General features: G+C 53.0%; 2 protein-coding genes across 2 annotated transcripts; both read left to right on the forward strand.

Annotated features, from left to right (window-relative positions):
• The first annotated feature begins 1,095 nt into the window (after positions 1 to 1,095).
• Positions 1,096 to 10,200, forward strand: HEBP1 (heme binding protein 1). The gene is made up of 4 exons (XM_029054515.2): positions 1,096 to 1,229; positions 3,169 to 3,307; positions 3,945 to 4,125; positions 9,897 to 10,200. Exons 1-4 carry the CDS (start codon positions 1,152 to 1,154, stop codon positions 10,066 to 10,068), a joined length of 570 nt encoding a protein of 189 aa, XP_028910348.1. The 5' UTR covers positions 1,096 to 1,151; the 3' UTR covers positions 10,069 to 10,200.
• Positions 10,201 to 17,805: 7,605 nt separating this feature from the next.
• GPRC5D (G protein-coupled receptor class C group 5 member D) lies at positions 17,806 to 20,328 on the forward strand. Its single transcript, XM_029054175.2, has 2 exons — positions 17,806 to 18,931; positions 20,318 to 20,328. The coding sequence occupies exons 1-2, from the start codon at positions 17,968 to 17,970 to the stop codon at positions 20,326 to 20,328; spliced, it is 975 nt and encodes a 324-aa protein (XP_028910008.1). The 5' UTR covers positions 17,806 to 17,967.
• Positions 20,329 to 20,519: the final 191 nt, after the last annotated feature.

Here is a 20,519-nt window from a genome sequence, read left to right on the forward strand (position 1 = left end):
TAATAATTACTATTATTATGGTACTTGCTGAGTGCTATGTGCCAAGCCCTGTCCTAAGCGACTGATTGATTGCAAGGCCTGACTGGGAAATGTAATAATAATAATAATGGTGGTATTTGTTAAGCGCTTACTATTTGCAAAGCACTGTTCTAAGCGCTGGGGGGATACAGGGTGATCAAATCGTCCCACATGGGGCTCACAGTTTTAATCCCCATTTGTAGGAGACTCTGGTCCACAGAAGCAGCATGGGTCAGTGGCAAGAGGCCGGGCTTGGGAGTCAGAGGTCCTGGGTTCGAATCCACGTTCCACCGCTTGTCCGCTGGGTCACTCTGGGCGAGTCACTTCACTTCTCTGGGCCTCAGTGACCTCATCTGTCAAATGGGGATGAAGTCTGGGAGTCCCCCGGGGGACAACCTGATGACCTTGTATCCTCTCCAGCGCTTAGAACAGTGCTTGGCACCTAGTAAGCACTCAACAAATGCCATCATTATTATTGTTATTTTTGGGGTGCGGGGATGGTTTCTCCTGTCCGCTCCGCTCCTCTGCCGCCCACCTCCTCACCGTCCCCCGTTCTCGCCTATCCCGCTGTCGACCCCCGGGCCACGTCTTCCCGCGGTCCCGGAACGCCCTCCTTTCTCACCTCCGCCAAACTCACTCTCTTCCCCTCTTCAAAGCCCTGCTGAGATCTCACTTCCTCCAGGAGGCCTTCCCAGACTGAGCTTCCCCTTTTCCCTCTGCTCCCCCTTCACCTCCCCTCACCCCTTTCCCCCCTTTCCCTCTGCTCTTCCCCCTCTCCCTTCCCCTCAGCACTGTGCTCATTTGCTCATTTGTATATATCTTTATTACCCTATTTATTTTGTTAATGAGATGTCCATCCCCTTGATTCTATTTATTGCTATTGTTTTTGTCTGTCCGTCTCCCCCGATTAGACTGTGAGCCCGTCACTGGGCAGGGATCGTCTCTCTCTGTTGCTGAATTGTCCATTCCAAGCGCTTAGTCCAGTGCTCTGCACAGAGTAAGCGCTCGAAAAATAGTATTGAATGAATGAATGAATGCTGGAGGGCAGTGGTTCCGCCCCCGTCCCCGCCCCTCGGGTCGGTGGGTGGATCCGGAGTGGGCTGGGCGTCGGTCCTGGCGCGCCCGCGGAGACGATGCTGGGCGTCATCAAAAACTCGCTCTTCGGGGCCGTGGAGACCTGGCCGTGGACCGTCCTCAGCCGGGGGGGCACGGTAGGGGGCGCCCGCGGGGCCGGGGTATAGATCGCCCCCAGCCGGGGGGCACGGCAGGGGGCGCCCGTGGGGCCGGGGACCTTCCTCTGCCGGGGGCGGGGCACAACAGTGGGCGCCCGATCCACGAGAGACATTCAGGTTAGGGGGCTGGGGTCGGGGTAGTAATAATAATGGGACTTGCTTACTCTGTGCCAAGCACTGTTCTAAGCGCTGGGAGAGTTTCAAGGTCATCAGGTTGTCCCACGTAGGGTTCCCAATCTTCATCCACATGTGCCAGGTGAGGGAACTGAGGCTCAGAGAAGTGTTAAGTGGCTTGCCCAAGGTCCTCCAGCAGACAAGTGGCGGAGGCGGGATTAGAACCCAAGTCCCCTGACTCTCAAGCCCGGGGTCTTGCCACTAAGCCACACTGCGGGCTGGGGGGTGTTGCCATGTCTGGCTGTCCGTCCAGCAAGTGGATTCCTGGTTTTCTTCGGCCAGCTGAGCCCAGGCCCTCCGACCCTGTACCATTTCTACTAGTTATTATTAATAATAGTGTTAATAATGGCATTTGTTAAGCTCCTACTCTATGCCGGGCACTATAGTAAGCACTGGGATCCCACATGGGGCTCCCAGTCTCAATCCCTATTTTACAGACGAGGTAACTGAGATACAGAGAAGTGAAGTGACTTGCCCAGGGTCACAAGTTCTAGCCCCGGGGTCGTGCCGAGGCCAGAGCAGACCTCCCCCACCTTGCCAGAGCCTGTTCCGGAGCAATTGGGCGCTGGGTGGGTGCGGCCGGCCGGGCTGGGGGTTTATCGGTCAGCACCTTGTTTGCCCGGCTCCGCCCGCGGCGGGCCGGGACCCTCACCCTGATAGCACCCGCTTTGTCACCCTGCGTCCAAATTCCTCCTTGGGCAAGACTTGCACAATCCACTCCTTCCCTCCCTCCCACTGCCCCTTCTGCCCACTTCCGACCAGCTAGGTGGGCATTTCTGTCACTCCGTCCCATAACGAAAGCACTTTCCTTCAACCCAAGCCCACCGACCACAACCGGCCCCTACCCTTTGGGCCCCCCCAGCACCGCTGGGAATGGTTGGGGAGGAGCTCAGGTGGTAATCCCATCTTCCAGGGGGGGAAACTGAGCCTCAGAAAAGTTAAATGACCTGCCCAAAGCCACACAGCAGCCCAGGGGCAGTGCTGGGACCAGAACCCAGGTCTCCCGACTTGCAAGAGGCACGTGCAAGGTGAGAAGCAGTGTGGCCCAATAGAGCACGGGCCTGGGAATCTGAAGGGCCGGGCTTCTAATCCTGGCTCCGTGGTTTGTCTGCTGTGTGATCTTGGGCGAGTCATTTCATTTCTCTGTGCCTCGGTGACCTCATCTGTAAAATGGGGATTAAGACTATGTGCCCCATATATGACATGGCCTGTGTCCAACCTGCTAATTCTGTTGTACTCTCCCAAGCACTTAGTACCGTGCCATTGATTAGCTTGTATCTGCCCCAGCGCTTACTATAGTCTCTGGCACAGAGTAAGTGCTAAACAAATACCGAATTTAAAAAATTGCATGAGTGTGTATGCAGGCATACATTTGTGTGTTTTTGTGCATGTCTTTGTGCGTGCTTGGCAGGGTTCCAAGTCTGCCTGGTGTTGGGGGTGAGAGGGTCAAGAAAAGTATGTGGTCTAATGAGCAAGTACTAGCATGGGCCCATGCCAACCTGTAGCCCCAAAGCTCCTCAGATTTACTCCACGTGGAGTTTTCCACCCGGCCTTTTGGTTGAGGTGTGAGGAGAGCTCAGTGCCACCCACAGAGGCCTCAGATAAGGCCAAGTCCCCCCTCCCCAGCAGCACCCCCCTCCCCAGCCCCCCACCTCTACCCCCACTGGAGGCCCAGAGCTGAGGCTGGGCCCCCCGGAAGGCCCAGCCCAAGGTTTGGACCGGCGCCACGTCTCTGTCTCCCGAGGACGACGTCCCGTATGAGGAGCGGGCCTGCGAAGGCGGCAAATTTGCCACGGTGGAGGTGGTGGGCAAGCCCTTTGACGAGGCTCTGCGGGAGGCCATGCCCAAGGTGGTCAAGTATGCGGGAGGAACCAATGAAAAGGGTGAGTTCCCCCCGTCCCGTCCCGTCCCTGACTTTGGTTACAACCCCTGACGGTCTGTCGGCCACAGACGGCCCGGCGAGTGGGTCGGCCGCTGACTCTTAGCGTGGTTTGGGTGGACACAGCCTCTGCCCTCTTTGGGGCTGTCCAGTCAGATGACCAGAGGGGTCACAACCTCTGACTAACCCTAGTGGCCAAAGCCCATCAGGGACAACAGTCACTGTGGCCGGCAGCCAAGGGGGCCACCGAGCAAGAGGGCCCCTTTTTAAGGACGGTTGGGTGGAGAGCATGGGGGCCATGGCTTGGTGGGTGGAAGGGTCCTGTAGGGAGCTGATAAATCAAAGAGCCCCAATTTGGGGTCTCTCTCACCCTGGATGGAAGCTCTCAGATGCTGCCAGCTTGTCGAGGCTTCCTCTTCACCCACACTACTCCCACCCAATCATGTCGTGCCTCAAAAGTCACCTCCTCAAGGAGGCCTGTCGGGATTTCTCCCTCCCCGGCAACCCCGTTCCTCAGCCTTTGGCAATTTAGCTCTTCCCCCATCTCAGCTCTCAATTTGCGGTAGACTGTAGGCTCCTCAAGAGCAGGGCCCCCCGCCCCTAACCCCTTTGCCCCCTGAACCTGGCCCCATCCATCCTAGGCGTCGGGATGGGCATGTCCGTCCCAGTGTCATTCCTGGTGTTCCCGGCTGAAGACGGCTCCTTCCAGCAGAAGGTGAAGGTCTGTTTCCGGATCCCCAACTCCTTCCAGGCCGACCCTCCCCTTCCCAGCGACTCCAGCATCCAGATCGAGCAGCGCGAGCCCATGACCGTCTTCTCCTCGTAAGACCGTGATGCTCAGCGGGCTGGGAGCCGGACTCTTTTTGCTTTTGGAAGCCCCCTGCCCGGAGTGGGGGCAGTGGGGAGGCAGCACTGGGGAACGGGTCAGGGGGACTACAAGAACTTTTTTATACTAATAGTATCTGGAGGTGCTTAATGTGAGCAGAGTACTGTGCTAAGCCCTGGGAAAGAATGTGAAATGTGAAAATGTGTCTGTTTATGGTTATATTATACTCTCCCAAGGGCTTAGTACAGTGGTCCGCACACTGTAAGTGCTCAATAAATATGATCGACTGACAATAGGAGGGGTCATTGTTTAGCACCCACTGGGTGAGATACACTGTGTCAAGCACACCAGAGGTAACACATTCCCTGCCCTCAAGGCACATCCGCTCCACCCTCTGCTTCAATTAATCATATTTATTGAGTGCTGTGTGTGGAGCACTGTATTAAACACTGGGGAGAGTACAATATAACATAACAGACATTCCCCGCCCTGTTTTTGTCGCATCTCCCACAGGGCTAAGCCCACAATTATCGCTTCACAGATACCACCGTTATGATTATTATTGGAGACGCAGCCTCAGGGGACTTCTAGGGGTGGGGACCGGGAGCTAATAATGTTGGTATTTGTTAAGCGCTTTCTATGTGCCGAGCACTGTTCTAAGCGCTGGGGTAGACACAGGGGAATCAGGATGTCCCACGTGGGGCTCACAGTCTTAATCCCCATTTGGCAGAGGAGGTAACTGAGGCACAGAGAAATTAAGTGACTTGCCCACAGTCACACAGCTGACAAGTGGCAGAGCTGGGATTCAAACTCATGACCTCTGACTCCAAAGCCCGTGCTCTTTCCATTGGGTCCTGAATTCAACCCACGGGACTTAGAGAGACTAAGAATGAACAGGCAACAGCCTGGTCTGATGTAGTAGCCATATGAGAATCAGATTTTCAGAATGGTGGGGGGCATAGGGGGAGTGAATTTTGGGTTGGCCCCATCTGGGGTGGGGAATTGGGTAATATTCCTCTAGGGGCTGGGGAGACCCCGCTATCTGAAGCTGGACTAGATGCTGATGCCTCCTCTTAATAATTACAAGCCCTTTACAAAATGCCATCTGTGCCAAGCACTGTACTAATCGCTGGGGTAGCAATATTCATAATAGTGGGATTTAAGCACTTACTCTGTGCCAGGCACTATACTAAGGGTTTGACACAAGCAAATCGAATTGGACACAGTCCCTGTCTCACAGGGTTTCACAGTCTCAATCCCCATTTTCCAGATGAGGTAACGGAAGCACAGAGAAGTGAAGTGACTTGCCCAAGGTCACACAGCAGACAAGTGACCGAGTCGGAATTCGAACCCAGGTCCTTCTGACTCCCAGGCCCGGCTCTGACCACTACACCACGCTACTTCTCGGTTCCTGTCTCACATGGGGCTCACAGTCCAAGTAGGAGAGTGAAGAGGGAGTGACTCCCCCTTTTACAGGTGAAGAAACTGAGGCACAGAGAAATTAAGAGATTTGCTCACGGCCACAGCAGGCAGGCAGCGGAGCCGGGATTAGAAGCAGCATGGCTCCGTGGAAAGTGCCCAGGCTTGGGAGTCAGAGGTCATGGGTTCGAATCCCGGCTCTGCCACTTGTCAGCTGTGTGACTCTGGGCAGGTCACTTAACTCCTCGGTGCCTCAGTTACCTCATCTGTAAAATGGGGATGAAGACTGTGAGCCTCACGTGGGACAACCTGATTACCCTGTATCTACCCCAGTGTTTAGAACAGTTCTCCGCACATAGTAAGCACTTAACAAATACCAACATTATTATTATTAGAACTCGGGTCTTCTGCCACCCAGGCCCTGGCTCCTTCCACTCGGGCCTGCAGCTCCTCTTCTCCCCTCGTCTCATATCCTGTACTGCCCTGGCAAGAGATACGCTTTGCACAGCACAAATTCACTGGTCTCATGGCAATCTCCAGCAGACATGTGCTCCACGCATGACCTTTCACAAGCCCTGAGGGTGGGGGCGGGGGGAGAAACTCACACATTGAGACCTTGGTGAACTTTGTCAACTGGGAAATTGTTTATGGGGAAAGAGTCGAGGGAAAGAAATCTGTAAACATCAAAAATGGATCCCAGGCTCGGGCTTGAGGGAGGGGTCGCTCCTACTTCTCCATCCTACTTCTCATTCATTTATTCAATCACGTTTCTTGAGTGCAGAGCACTGTACTAAGCGCTTGGAAGTACAATTCAGCAACAAATAGAGACAATCCCCACCTACAACGGGCTCACAGTCTAGAAGAAAGGCTGGCAGCGGTGGGATTTCATAAATATTAAATAAATAAATACTATTGAAATACTATTGAACAGGCGACACCCTGGTCCAATGAAGTAGCCACGTGAGAATCGGATTTTCAGAACGCCCCTCACCCAGTAATCACATAGCAGATGTTGGGGGAGGGGGCTGGTCATCCTTATTCAACCCCCAAGGACCCAGAAATATAATAATAATAATGATACTTGTTGAGCGCTTATTATGTGCCGAGAACTATTCTAAGCACTGGGGAAGATACAGGTTAATCAGGTTGGACACAGTCCCTGTCCCACGTGGGGCTCACACTCTTAATCCCCATTTTAAAGATGAGGTAACTGAGGCAGAGAGAAATGAAGTGACTGGCCCAAGGTCACACGTGGCAGAGCCGGAATTAGAACCCAGGTCCTTCTGACTCCCAGGCCTGTGTTCTGTGCACTAAGCCACACAGCTTCTCTACTAGGACATGTTGTTAATCATATCTATTGAGTGCTTACTGGGTGCAGAGCACTGTACTAAGCACTTGGGAGTGTACAATCTAACAGAGTTGGTAGACATTCCCTACCCAAAACGAGCTTCCAATCTAGAGGCTATTGATACCTGTCTACTTGTTTTGTTTTGTTGTCTGTCTTCCTCTTCTAGACCGTGAGCCTGTTGTTGGGTAGGGATTGTCCCTATTTGTTGCCAAATTGTACTTTCCAAGTGCTCAGTACAGTGCTCTGCACCCAGTAAGCGCTCAATAAATACAATTGAACAAATGAATGGAGGACTGTAAAATACTGTCATTATTATTACCCTGTGCCAAGCACTGCACTGAACACCAGAGTAGATAGAAGATCAGCAGGTCGGACACTATTCCTATCATGGGGCGCCCATCATTTTTTGGATGAGGAAACTGAGACAATGAGAAGCAGCCTGGCCTAGTAGAAACCAGCCTGCGAGTCAGAGGACTTGGGTTCTAATTCCAGCTCTGCCAGTTGTCTGCTATGGGACCTCGGGCAAATTATTTAACTTTTCAGTTTCCTCACCTGCAAAATAGGGATGAAATACCTGTTCTCCCTCCTACTTAGACTCTGAGCCCCATGGCGGAGAGAGACAGCGCCCAACCTAATTAACTCATACCTACTCCAGAATTTAGAACAGTATTTGATGCAAAGTAAGGGCTTAAATCCCATTTAAAAAAATGAGAAATGAAGTGACTCGTCTAAGGCCATACAGCAGGCAAGGGGCGGAATCAGGATGAGAACTTGGGTCTCCTGGATCACAATCTCATGCTTATGCCACTAATCCTTGCTGTTTCTCAATCCCCATCCCCGGCTTTTTTCCTTTACAAGAGGGAGGTTCAGGTGAACAGAACAGTTCTGGGCAATTTAGTGTCTGTCTCTCCCATCAGACTTCTTAGGGATCTCATCCGCGTCCTCTCCCAAACGCTCAGTCCCGTGGCCTGCACGTAGCGAACTGCCAGCTCCTCAAGGGCAGGCAACATTTCTACCAACTGTATTGGACTCCCCTAAGAGTTCAGTTCAGGGCTGTGCACACAGTAGTCTGTAAGCTCCTCTTGGGCAAGGAGCGTTCAGTCCGGTGCTCTGCAGGCAGTAGACTAAGATCCTTGGGGGCAGGGATTGTATCTACTTACAGTGCTCTCACTAACATTTAGTAAAGTGCTCTGGGCACCCCAACAGGGCCACATTCCGCATCTCACCTCCGCTCTACGCTGGAGAGCAGCGGGAGGGGGCAAACGTCCAGTCGGGATGCCACCTCCACGTCCAAACCCACCCTCACCGGGGGCAGGGGGAGACCCTCCTTGCCCTGACAGGATCCTGGGCTCTCCCCTTAACTTCTCTGAATCCTGGGACAACCACTTGGAAGTACTGCACTGTACTAAGCACTTGAGAAAGTACAATAGAAGAGATACAGTCCTCCTCTCGACCTCTCCCACCTCTGTTCCTGCAGACCTCGTCACCTCCCCCTCCCCACCCTCCATGACCTCTCTCCTCAGCCTAGACGCAGAAGTCACCCACCCCCACCCCCCGCACCATCAAGGGTGGGGAGGGATATTCCTAGCACCCTGTCATCAACGGGCTGTGGGGAGGCGGCCCAGACAAACCACTTAAAAGCAGCCAGCGTGATTCAGAGCGCCCTGCTTCGGGTTGGCACGCGTGGGGCCGACGGAAACCAGGAGTCCCCAGCTCCAGTGGGCTGGGAGGGCTTGTTGGGGAGGTCGGGACCCGGTCCCCCTGTGCAGTTGCGAGAGGGACCCGGTAGTGAAAAGAGCCCGGGCCTGGGAGTCAGGGGACCTGAGATCTCATCCTGACTCTGCCACTTGCTTGCACAGGGTAATAACGTCTCTCACTTAACGTCTCTATGCCTCAGTTCTCCAGTGATTCCTTCTACTTAGACTTGTGAGCCCCATGTGGAACAGGAGCTGTGTCCCACCTAATTCACTTCTATCTACCGCAGTGCTCAGAACAGTGTTTGATACATAGTAAGCGCTTAAATACTATTAAAAGAGAAGGGACAGTCTGCCCAAAGGGTAGGGGCCCAGAAGACTGAGCTCATTTTTTCTCCCTCTCTGAGGCAGAAGGGAGGGTTTAAGGCGCATATTGGGGAGGTGACCATGTCCCCCCTTATAAAGTGGGCAGTCCGGCACCCTGCCCACCCATCCCCTCCAATTGGACACGACACCGGGCTTCTGTCCATCAGGGGTTTCAATTACCAATTCCCGGCCACCGCTGCAGCTCCTGCTGCCAAGTGCCAGGGCTCGGATGTGGTGCCCCTGTGCTCAGAGACCCGTGGTGGGTCTGGAGCAGTGGGAGGGCGGATGAGGTGCCATGGGACCCTAGGGAAGCACTCTAGGGGTTCCAGTGAACTCCCACATGACATGCATGGGGCACGACATGTGTGCTTGGCCAAATCCAGCACCATACGGGGTGCATTGGGCAGTCAGTCAATTGTATCGAGCATTTACCATGTACAGAGCATTGTACTGAGCACTTGAGAGAGTACACTATAGCAATGTAACAGATACGTTCCCTACCCACAGTGAGCTAACAGTCTGGAGGGGGAAACAGCATTAATATAAATAAAGAAGTTACAGATATGGACATAAATGCTGTGGGGCTGGGAGGGGGGTGGTGAATAAAGGGAGCAAGCCAGAGAGGAAGAAGAGGAAATGAGGGCTAAGTCAGGGAAGGCCTCTTGGAGGAGTTGTGCCTTCAGTAAGGCTCTGAAGGCGGGGAAAGCATTGTCTGTCAGAAATGAGGAGGGAGGGCGTTCTAGGCCAGAGGCAGGATGCGGGCGAGAGGTGGGTGGCATCCCGTGATGCTGTACAGAGTGTGGTGTGCATCTATGATGGGATGATGCGGGGGGAACGTGGTGGGTGCTCACCACGTCGCGTGACGGCGGGGAACAGGCGGTGGCCCCGCCGCTGCCTCTGGCTCACAGCCCTCCCCCTCTCTCTCCCCGACCTCCCACAGGCAATTCGGGGGGTTCGCCAAGGAGGCCGACTATGCAGCCCGGTGGGCCCAACTGCGCTCGGTCCTGGAGGGCACTGGCCCCCTGCGCCACGACTGCTGCTACTTCACCGGCTACGACCCGCCCATGAAGCCCTTCGGACGTCGCAACGAGGTCTGGCTGGTCAGGGAGTGAGGGGCCGGGGGGATCCCACACTGGAACAGCGTCCCACCACCTCACCCCCACTGCCAGTATGCTGCCTCTCCCCTCACCCCTTTTCCGGCGTAAAAACCAAGTGCTGACCAATAAAGGACCCCGAACCCAATAGCATTCTGGGAGATTCTCTTTGGGCACATCTTTGCCCCATCAATTATGGAATCATCTCCACTCTAGACACAAAGCCAACACTCAGAGAAGCCAAGTGACCAATGGGATAGAGCCCGGGCCTGGGAGTCAGAAGGACCTGAGTTCTAATCACAGCTCCACCGCTTGTCTGCTGTGTGACCTAGGGTGAGACACTGCATTTCTCTAGACTCAGTTACCCCATCTGTAAAAGGGGGATTAAGACCGTTAGCTCCGTGTGGACCATGTCCAACTTGATTAGCTTATATCTACCCCAGCGCTTACGACAGTGCCTGGCACATAGTCAGTGCTTAGCACTTAACAAATGCCAACATTATTATTAACAGATACCTTTAAAAAAGAAAAGTATCAAGACATAAATTCCTTGCCCTCAAGGAGCTTCCAATTCCACTCTAACAGCAGAGAGCAAGGAGAATTATTTTCAAAAACAAGGCAGGACAGATCCATCACCCAAACTAATGAATAACTGAACCGACGTGAATAAATACACATTATGGAAATGAAGATTGAGCCTCTAGAATGTATGTTGGTTGTGAGCAGGGAACGTGTCTGTTATATCATCCTCTCCCAACCGCTTAGTCCATTGCTCTGCACACAGTAAGCGCTCAATAAATACATCCGACTACTTAAACCGGGAGCCCCACGGGGGACCTGATTATCTTGTATCTAGACCAGTGCTTAGTGTGCTCCTTTACCCATCTGAAGTGCTTAAATATGGCTCTAGACTGTAAGCTCGTGAGCAGAGAATGTGTCTGTTTATTGCTATATCCTTCTTTCTCAAGCGCTTAGTCCAGTGCTTTGTACACAGTAAGCGCTCAATAAATATGACTGAATTGAATCAAACCACAGTTACGACCACTGACAAGCGGATAAGTGTCCGGGTCCTGGGGTCCCCTCTGGAGCTGCCCCCCTTCCGCCGGGCGCACAGGACCCTCAGGCCTCCATCGCCCGTCTTCCCGGCTGGGGCTGAGCGTGTACTGTGCCCAGCCCTACCCATTTGATGGGGATGATGTCACCGGAAGCCCCATAAAGCTCGGATGGCGGCTGGGGGGGTCGGTTTGATCCTCCTCATTTGGGGAGACGGTCCACTCCTCGCGTGGCTTCTCCATTCGTCATGCTCCCTTCATCTCCAACCCCCGCCCTCATTAGGAAGCCACCACAGCGGGCTCCGGCGGGGCCCCGCTGGACCTCTTGGCTCCTTGACCCGGCTGCCCTAGCAACGGCCCGGTCCTGCCCGCTCCGGGGCCTGTGTCAGTGCCCGTGGAACCACGGGCCTGACCTCGTGGCGGGCATGATACCCGTAAGGGTCAGCTTGCCCACTAGGGTGCCCGTCTCTATCCCTAGCTGGGACAAAACAGGGGAACTCCTTGGGTTTTCCCATGCCAAGGCACCCAGCTAGCCTGGTGGGTGGTCCTGAGGGGAGGGCGTAGCGTAATAATAAGTAGCAGCGTGACTTAGTGGAAAGAGGATGGGCTTGGGAGTCAGAGGACGTGAGTTCTAATCCCAGTTCTGCCACTTGTTTGCTGCGTGACCATGGGCAAGCCACTCAACCTCTCTATGCCTCAGTTCCTCATCTGTAAAATAGGGATTAGGACTGTGAGCCCCACGAGGGGCAAACTGATTACCTTGTATCTACTCCAGCGCTTTTAGTTAGTGCTTAACAAATACCATTATTATTATTATTGAACTCTTATTATGTGCCAGGCACTGCACTAAGCACTGTGGTAGATGCAAGATAATCAGGTTGGACACCATCCCTATCCCACATAGGGCTCACGGTCTTAATCCCCATTTTACAGATGAGGTACCCACGGCCCAGAGAAGCAAAGTGACTTTCCCAAGGTCACACAGCAGACAATAGGCGGAGCCGGGATTAGAACCCAGGTCCTCCTGACTCCTAAGAACGTGTTCTTTCACCACAGCCAGGCCAACTGAGTTCCAAACACCAGCTAACACACACACTCTTGCTCCAGAGAAATCACGCTGTCTACTCAGGTCCTTACGACCGTGGATGGAGAACTGTACTGAGCACCCTGGCTGCAGGAGGAGCACCGCGTTAGGAGCAGAGGCTGCTAGCCACTTTCCTTTTAGAGAGGAAGCAGAGAGCAGCTCTGCCGCCACCGAAGAGCTAATTACTACCCTGACGGCCGCCTTTCATCCATCAGCTCAAAGGGCCTCCGAGACATTTAACTCGTTAACGCGTGAGTCTTCTAGGGACGCATGGAGCAGCCCGCATCTTGGAAACGCTTCCTAGACGCCCTCCGTCTGGGGTGGAAACCCCATTCGACCCCAGAAAAACCAGTCCCTTCTAAACCCACAGGGAACCACCGCCCGCCACCTCCCGGACCCCCTGCTCCATGTTTTTGGTCCTCTATCCATCAACCAATCCTACTCCTTGAGCGCTTATTATGTGTGCAGAGCACTGTTCTAAACACTCTAGACTGCAAGCTCGTCACGGTAAGGGGACATGTCCTCTGAACTGCGAGCTGGCTGTGGACATGAATGAGTCTGTTTGTTGTTATATTGTACCCTCCCAAGTGTTTAGTACAGTGCTTTGTACATAGTAAGTGCTCAGTAAATATGACTGAAGAATAAGGAACGTGTCTGCCAACTGTTGTGTTGTACTCTCCCAAGCGCTTAGTACAGTGCTCTGCACATAGTATGCGCTCAATTCTAGACTGTGAGCCTGTTGTTGGGTAGGGATTGTCTCTGTTGCCAAACTGTACTTTCCAAGTGCTTAGTACAGTGTTCTGCACACAGTAAGCACTCAGTAAATACAAATTGAATGAAAGAACGAATGAATACCACTTATGATGATGTTCAATAATGAAAACAGTGACTTCAACCTGATTATCTTGGGTTGGCCCAGCTTTAAATACAGAGCAAAGCACTAGATGGACAACACAATTATTACTGTTGTTTCCAGCTGCTTCTTCCTAACAGCCATGGCCCTATGTCGGCCCACCCAAACCCTCTCCTCCCTGAGACACCACAACCATCTCGTCTTACAAACATACAGCCTTCCCTTCGATTCATCTCTACCGTTCCACACACATATTCAGTCTGTCACCAAATCCAGTTGGTTCAACCTTCACAGCATCTCTGGGATCCACCCTTTTCCTCTGCATCTAAACTGCCACCACTTTGATCCAAGCACTTGTCCTCTTCTGGCTAGTCCATATTTCACTCTGCTGTGGGGACCATTTTTATTTAAAAAATAATAATAAAAACACCTCCCTGCTTGTAAAAAAAAAAAGCCTCCAACAGTTGCCCATCCACCTCCAGAAAATCCTCATTGTTGTCTTTAAGGCGCTCAATCAATTCTCCCCTGTCTACCCTCACCTCTCTCCCATTAGAACCCAGCCAGTGCGCTTTGCTCTGTTTCTGTTGTTGTACTATCCCAAGAGTTTAGTACAGTGCTCTGCACACAGTAAGCGTTCAACAGATAGCACTGATTGATCACTCCCTCGCACCTTGCCACCCGGAACCACCCCCCTTCCCACTTCGTATCCTTTGAACTCCTCCTTCATAGTCCAACTAAAATCATATCTTCTCCAGGAAGTCTTCCCGGACTAAGCTTTCATTTCCCCACCCTTTTCTCCATCACCTCATCGTCCAGAAGCAGAGTGGCTTGGTGGAAAGAGCTCGGACTTGGGAGTCAGAGGTCGTGGGTTCTAATCCTGGCTCCACCACTCGTCGGCTGTGTGACTTTGGGCAAGTCACTTCACTTCTCTGTGCCTCAGTTATGTCATCTGTCAAACGGGGATGAAGACTGTGAGCCCCACGTGGACAACCAGATGACCTTGTATCTACCCCAGTGCTTAGAACAATGCCTGGCACATAGGAAGCGCTTAACAAATACCATCATTATTATTAGTTTAATCACCTATGCTCTTAGGTCTGTACCTTTTAAGCCCTTTGTTACTCACCCTACCCCCCAACACTGGAGTCCAGATCAAGCAATGGTACTTACTGAGCGTTTTCTGTGTGCAGAGCCCGATACTAGTGCTTGGGAGAGAGCGACACAGAATTGGCAGACTCGTTCCCTGCTCACCAGGAGCTTAGTGTCTACAGAGGCAGACAGACATTACGATAGAGTGGTGGTGAATAGCAAGTGCTTAAAGGGTAGAGATACAAGTACCTAGGTGAAACGGAAGGCAAAAGGAGTAGGGGAGATAATGTTGGTATTTGTTAAGCGCTTACTATGTGCAGAGCACTGTTCTAAGCACTGGGGGAGATGAGGACTTCATCAAGGAAGAGCTCTTGGAGAAGCGCCTTATATTTCAATGTCTCTCTCCCCTATTAGACAGTAAATTCCATGAGAATAGGCATCATGTCTACTCACTCTATTGGACTGTACCCTCTGAAACACTCAATAAGTACCTCTGATCGACTAATGTGAATTTACACCCGTATGCACACAGTTCTCTTGGTATATTTCCATTTTCCACTTGTTTATTCCATTTCCTCCTGGTATGTTCACCCTTCTACCTACTGGCTGCTACGGCGCAGTAAGAGCATAATAAATAGTATTACTACTTCTAGTACTAAACAGTAAGTGCTCAATATTACTACTATTAGTAGCGGTGTTTATTGAGCACTTGAGTGCGATGTTTTGTGCTAAGCAGTTTGAAGTAGATAAGCTCCTTGTGGACAGGGTACATGTCTACAAAGTCTGTTGCCCTGTACTCCTAATCGAGCAATACTAACGGAGCACTTACGGTGAGCAGAGCCTGTACTAAAAACTTGGGAGAGTACAAAAGAATTGATAGACATGTTCCCAGCCCTCAACAAGCCTACAGTCTAGAGGGGGAGGCTGTCATTAATAAAAGGTAAGGATGTGGTCAAAAGTCCTTTAGGGCAAATATCAAGTGCCTAAAGGCCAAGCGGCTAGTACAGAGCTCTGTTCAGTGTAAGCGTTCAGTTGGGACCACTGATTGATAGTTGTAGTAAGGAGCATTTATTGAGCACCTACTGAATTCCATGCAGTGTACTGAACAACTGGGAAAGTTCAACAGAAGCACCAGGCACATTCCCTGCCCCCAAAGAGCTTCCTCAGGAAAAAGCAACACTGCCTAGTGGAAAGAGCACAGGCCTGGGGGGTCAGAGGACCTGAGTTCTAATCCCAGATCTGCCATTTGCCTGCCATGTGATCTTGGGGAAATAACTGCACTTCTCTGGGCTTCAGTTTCCTCATCTGTAAAATGGGGATTAAATGTATTCTCTTAGATGAGAGCCCCACATGGAGCAGGTACTAGGTCCCACCAAGCACTTACAACACCGTTGGACACGAGTACTTAAATATAATAATAATAGCAATAACACCGCGCCGGCCTTTCTTCCTTTGGACTCTCCCACCAAAATCCCTCAGGAGAAGAACTTCCCCGGAGGAGAGTCCTCGGGAAACTGGAATAGGCGTGTCCCTTTCCGGATGTCTTTATAGCCCTCCGGGAGGCTGAGAGAGAGCCCTCCGTCCACCTGTCCACCCGCCCATTTGTGGAGAGATTAAAGACGCCGAGATCGCCCTCTCTTACTCACTGGAAGCCGTGACTTGATCACTCAGACTTCTACTGCTGGACGGAGCTTGGGAGGTAAGAGCTGCATCTCTGTTCTTCTTGGGAGGGAATAACAATAATAATAATAACAATAACAATTAATGAAAACAACAATAATAAGAATAATAATGATAGTATTCGTTATGCACTTACCGTGGGCCGAGCAGTGTGCTAAGCACTGAGGTAGATAGACCAGACGCAGACCCCGGACCCTCGGTCAAAGGGACAAACCAGGGTATCAGACAACTGTCTACTCTGAGCACCTGCTGTGTGCTGAGCACTGTACTAGGTCCTCAGGGAGTATAATAGAGTCAGAAGGGACAGTGCCTGCCTTCAAGGACTTTGCGGAGTTGTACTGTTGGATTGGACTCACCCAAGTGTGTAGTACAGAGCTTTGCACACAGTAAGTGCTCAATAAATACAATTGAATGAATGAAAGGGGAAAAGTAAGGGGTGAGGATGAATATTGGATGGTCCCTATCCTTGACATGGATGTCCAGGATAACGACTTTATTCCTTCAAGCATCCTGTTGCCATGGAGATAGAATCCCAGGCTCTCTGTGTGTGTGTGTGTGTGTGTGTGTGTGTGGAGAACCACAAGTCCATTCCAGTAATGGTCTTGTTGAAGAAACTGTATCTTTCTATTGTTAGAGATGGGAGTACAGACCTAGGAGGTCTTGGCCCAAGTTGATTTATTATTATTATTATTATTATTACTAATAGTGAGCACTTAATAAGTACCATGTGCCAAGCACTGGGTAGAAACAAGTAATCAGGTTGGACACAGTCCCCGTTCAACAGCTCACATGGGCTTCTTTCCACTGGGTAAAGGTAGAAGGCAAAAACAAGGATTTCTCCCTTCTTCCTCACAGCTTCGCCTGAGAAATGAGGGGCGGTGGGAATGGCTGAGGGTGAAAGTTGGGGGAGTACCCTGGGGGTCAGGGACAGGATGGTCACCAGAGTCCAAGTGAGAACTAAGCTCTCCTCTTCCTCCAGCTGCCATCCACCAATCTTGTCACTTGAATCTAGGGAGTTGATTTCTCACAGGCCCCGGTGGACCAGTGGGTAGGGAAAGGGTAGGTGACGACCTGCCATTCTGGGCTTCCCCTGCGGCTCCTCCACTAGACACAGGACTCGGGGGTCCGTGGAGGAGGGGCCAGGGGCCCGGGACTCACTTCGGTCAAAGTGATTTCCAACCCTGGCTCACCCCCCCCCCCCCATGTGGGGAGGGTTTTGGAAGCTAGGGACGGTAGGGCAGCCAGGATTTTGCTGCCTGGCTGGAGGCTTTGATTCTTGGTCGTTTCCACCGACCCTGCCCAACAGGGTGCCGAAGGTGGCATGACTTGGCAGAAGGATCACGGGCCGGGAGTCGGAGGACCTGGGTTTTAATCCCTGTCCCGCCTGTGGCCTGCTGTACCACCTCGAGCAAGTTAATTCTCGGGGCTTCAGTTTCCTCTTCTGCAAAATGGAGTTAAGATACCTGCTCTCTCTCCCTCTTAGGCCACGTACCCCATGTGGGGTGATGACTGGGTCCATTCCGATCTCTCTGTGTCCATTGGAGGGCTTAGCACAATGTTCAGCCCATAGTAAACCCTCAGTACCATCATTGGCAAACTTAACTTCTCTATGCCTCAGTTTCCTCGACTGCCAAATGGGGACGAGATTCCCGCTCTCCGTCCCACGGCAGTGAACTCCACATGGAATGGGGACTGTTTTCGATCGGATTCCCTTGTCTCCATCCCAGAGCTTAGCACATCGCTTGGTTCCATCGTTAATGAACAATTAGCCCCATCAGTGATATTTACTGAGCCTTAACAGTGTGCAGAGCACCATACTAAGCACTGGGGAAGAGTACAGGACCACTTAATGGGTAGGCCCGCAATGAGCTTACAGTTTACAGTGAGTTTACAAGGGTGGTTTGTCCATCGACCAGACAAGTGGGATTGGACCAGCGCCCTTTGCGTTCAACTGAGCTAACTGGCGGGTCGACTTAACCTCTCTGTGCCTCAGTTTCCTCACCTGCCAAGCAGAGACAGTTTCGCCCATCTCCCTCCAGGACGGCGTGGGATCAGGGCCTGCCCGGTCATCTCACCCTCATCCAAGCCCTCAGCACGAGGCGTCAAGACCAGCAAACCTTGTGACTCTTGAGCCTGGGGGAGGAGGGGCCGAAGCCGGGATGTTTAATCCTCTGGCTCCTCAGGGCCTCGGGGAAGAGCCGAGCCTCTGCGGGTGTTCCCGGGAAGTCGCCATGTCCCTGGACTGCGTCGAGACCCATGTCGACTACACCGTGTTCTGCCCCCGCCAGACCTCCTGGGGGGTGGCCCTGCAGGCGCTGGCCGTGATAGGGATGGTGGCCACGGTCATCCTGCTGGTGGCCCTGCTGGTCCTCACGCGGAGAGTTGGTGACTGCGGGCGGCGGAGCGTGCTGCCCACTCAGCTTCTCTTCCTTCTGGGGGTGCTGGGCCTGTTCGGGCTGACCTTCGCCTTCCTCCTCTGCCTTGACCGCTGCACGGGACCCACTCGCTTTTTCCTCTTCGGGGTGCTCTTCGCCCTCTGCTTCTCCTGCCTACTGGCTCACGCCCTCCACCTGGCCCGTCTGGCCCGCGGCTGCTGCCCGCTCTCCTGGCTGCAGCTCCTGGGCATAGCTGTGGGCTTCAGCCTGGTGCAGACCATCATTGCCACCGAGTACGTCACCCTCACCTTGACCAGAGGCGTGGTCCTGGCCGAGATGGCCCCGGAGGCTCTCAGCCTGGACTTCGTCCTGCTGCTGGTCTACGTCCTCTTTCTCATGGCCCTCGTCCTCCTGGCATCCGTGGCCGCCGCCTTCTGTGGGCCCTGCTCGGGCTGGAGGCGCCAGGGTCTCCACATCTGCGTCACCATCCTCTTTTCCATCGCCATCTGGGCCTCGTGGATCTCCCTGCTGCTCAGGGCCCCCGGCCGTCCCAGCCCTCAGCCCGCCTGGGACGACCCGGTCATAGCCATCGCCCTGGTGGTCAACGCCTGGGTCTTCCTGCTGACCTACGTGGTGCCCGAGATCTGCCTCCTCTGCTCTTCCTGCCGGGCCCCGGCCGGGGGACGCCCCTGCCCCGGCCCGCCCTTTGGGCTCAAGACCCAGGTCTGCCCGCAGGAGCTCACGCAAGGTCAGTCACTGGGTCCTGGCCTGGTCACGGGCTGGGTGGTGTCAGAGGGAGAGGAGGGTTCAGAGGATGGGAGGAGGGGAGGCCTGGAAGGAACGGGGGAAAGGAGACTAGGACAGAGGGGAGGTTTCCAAGGAGGTGGCAAGGGGGCAGAGGGGCAGTTCAGGAGGAGGAGGGGAGGGGGCAAAGGGCAAGTTCAGAAGGAGGAGGAGGAGAAGAGGCATAATAATAATGTTGGTATTTGTTAAGCGCTTACTATGTGCCGAGAACTGTTCTAAGCGCTGGGGTAGACACAGGGGAATCAGGTTGTCCCACGTGGGGCTCACAGTCTTAATCCCCATTTTACAGATGAGGGAACTGAGGCAACGAGAAGTTAAGTGACTTGCCCAAAGTCACACAGCTGACAAGTGGCCGAGCCGGGATTCGAACCCATGACCTCTGACTCCAAAGCCCGGGCTCTTTCCACTGAGCCACGCATAATGCAGAGGGGAGGTTGGAAGGAGGAGGGAAGGGGACTCAGAAGGGAGAGGACCCTGGGAGAAAGGAAATAAATGAAGACCATTAGTCGATGGCAGGCAATGGAGGCCAGTTTCAAGTAAATTTGGAGGAAAGAGGTGACACAAACCTTAGTCAGGGGCTAATAATGCTATTTAATGAACTCTTACTCTGTGCCAAATGCTGGGGTCCACACAGCCAGATGGAACCCATATTCTGACCTCTGTGGGGCTCTTAGACTAGAAAGAGCCCACACAGATCCTCTCAGAAAGGGACCGGGACAGCAAGCAGCAAGTCTGAGGACCCCTTGGGAGGGGGCCAGAGTCCCCTTTAAACCGGCACCTCCGGTCTCCCCGATTCCGGGTTGGCTTGTCAGTTCTCCACGGTGCCCTGAGCTGGCATCCATCTCTTCAACCTGCACATGCCGGGCAGCAAAGATGCTGGTGCTCCAACCCAGGGCAGAGGGACTCAGTGAGGCGGCTTTTCCCTGGCCTTTCCTCAAAATCCCACAGAGCACCCTGCTCATTCAGTGGTATTTATTGAGTGCCTACCATGTGCGGAGCACTGTGTTAAGCTCTGGGGAAAATTATCCATAGCCGCCAAGGGTTTCTGAGCCGGCGACGAGACACGTAACGGAAGATTGAAAGAAACGTTAAACACATAATGAAGAAATGACAGGACCAGCAAGATTCTAGGACCCACCCCAACAATCATCAAGAGGGTAGTGAGCACAGAGCACTGGACTGAGAGATTGGGAGACACTTGGTGGTTACAACACTGCCCTTGAAGACCTTACCACCTACTGGGTGCAGAGCACTGGACTAAGCACTGGGGAGAGTTCACTAAAGTTAATAGATAAGATCCCAGCTCTCAAGGAGCTTCCTCTGTGGCCAGATCCATTCTGAACTCCATTTCAGCTCCACTTGGGCACACTAGTTCCTCAATGCCCAGGCAATGGGCAGGCAAGGCCCCCGTGGTGCCCTCGCCACGAGCCCTGCCCTAGACTTACTCAGAACCCAGAGATCCGGTCCCAGACCTGGCCTTTCCCGTTCTAAGGTCAGCGTGCTGCCCCCCTTTGCATGTGTGTGTGTGCTGT

The sequence above is a fragment of the Ornithorhynchus anatinus genome, chromosome X4 (assembly GCF_004115215.2).
Source record: "Ornithorhynchus anatinus isolate Pmale09 chromosome X4, mOrnAna1.pri.v4, whole genome shotgun sequence".
Lineage (NCBI taxonomy): Eukaryota > Metazoa > Chordata > Mammalia > Monotremata > Ornithorhynchidae > Ornithorhynchus > Ornithorhynchus anatinus.

What these genes read in the sequence shown, in the direction of transcription:
- HEBP1 (XM_029054515.2), top strand. Translation starts at nt 1,152, where the DNA reads ATGCTGGGCGTCATCAAAAACTCGCTCTTCGGGGCCGTGGAGACCTGG. An exon ending in TCCTCAGCCGGGGGGGCACG is followed by an intron (nt 1,230 to 3,168) that starts GTAGGGGGCGCC and finishes CTGTCTCCCGAG; the next exon opens with GACGACGTCCCGTATGAGGA. An exon ending in GGGAGGAACCAATGAAAAGG is followed by an intron (nt 3,308 to 3,944) that starts GTGAGTTCCCCC and finishes CATCCATCCTAG; the next exon opens with GCGTCGGGATGGGCATGTCC.
- GPRC5D (XM_029054175.2), top strand. Translation starts at nt 17,968, where the DNA reads ATGTTTAATCCTCTGGCTCCTCAGGGCCTCGGGGAAGAGCCGAGCCTC.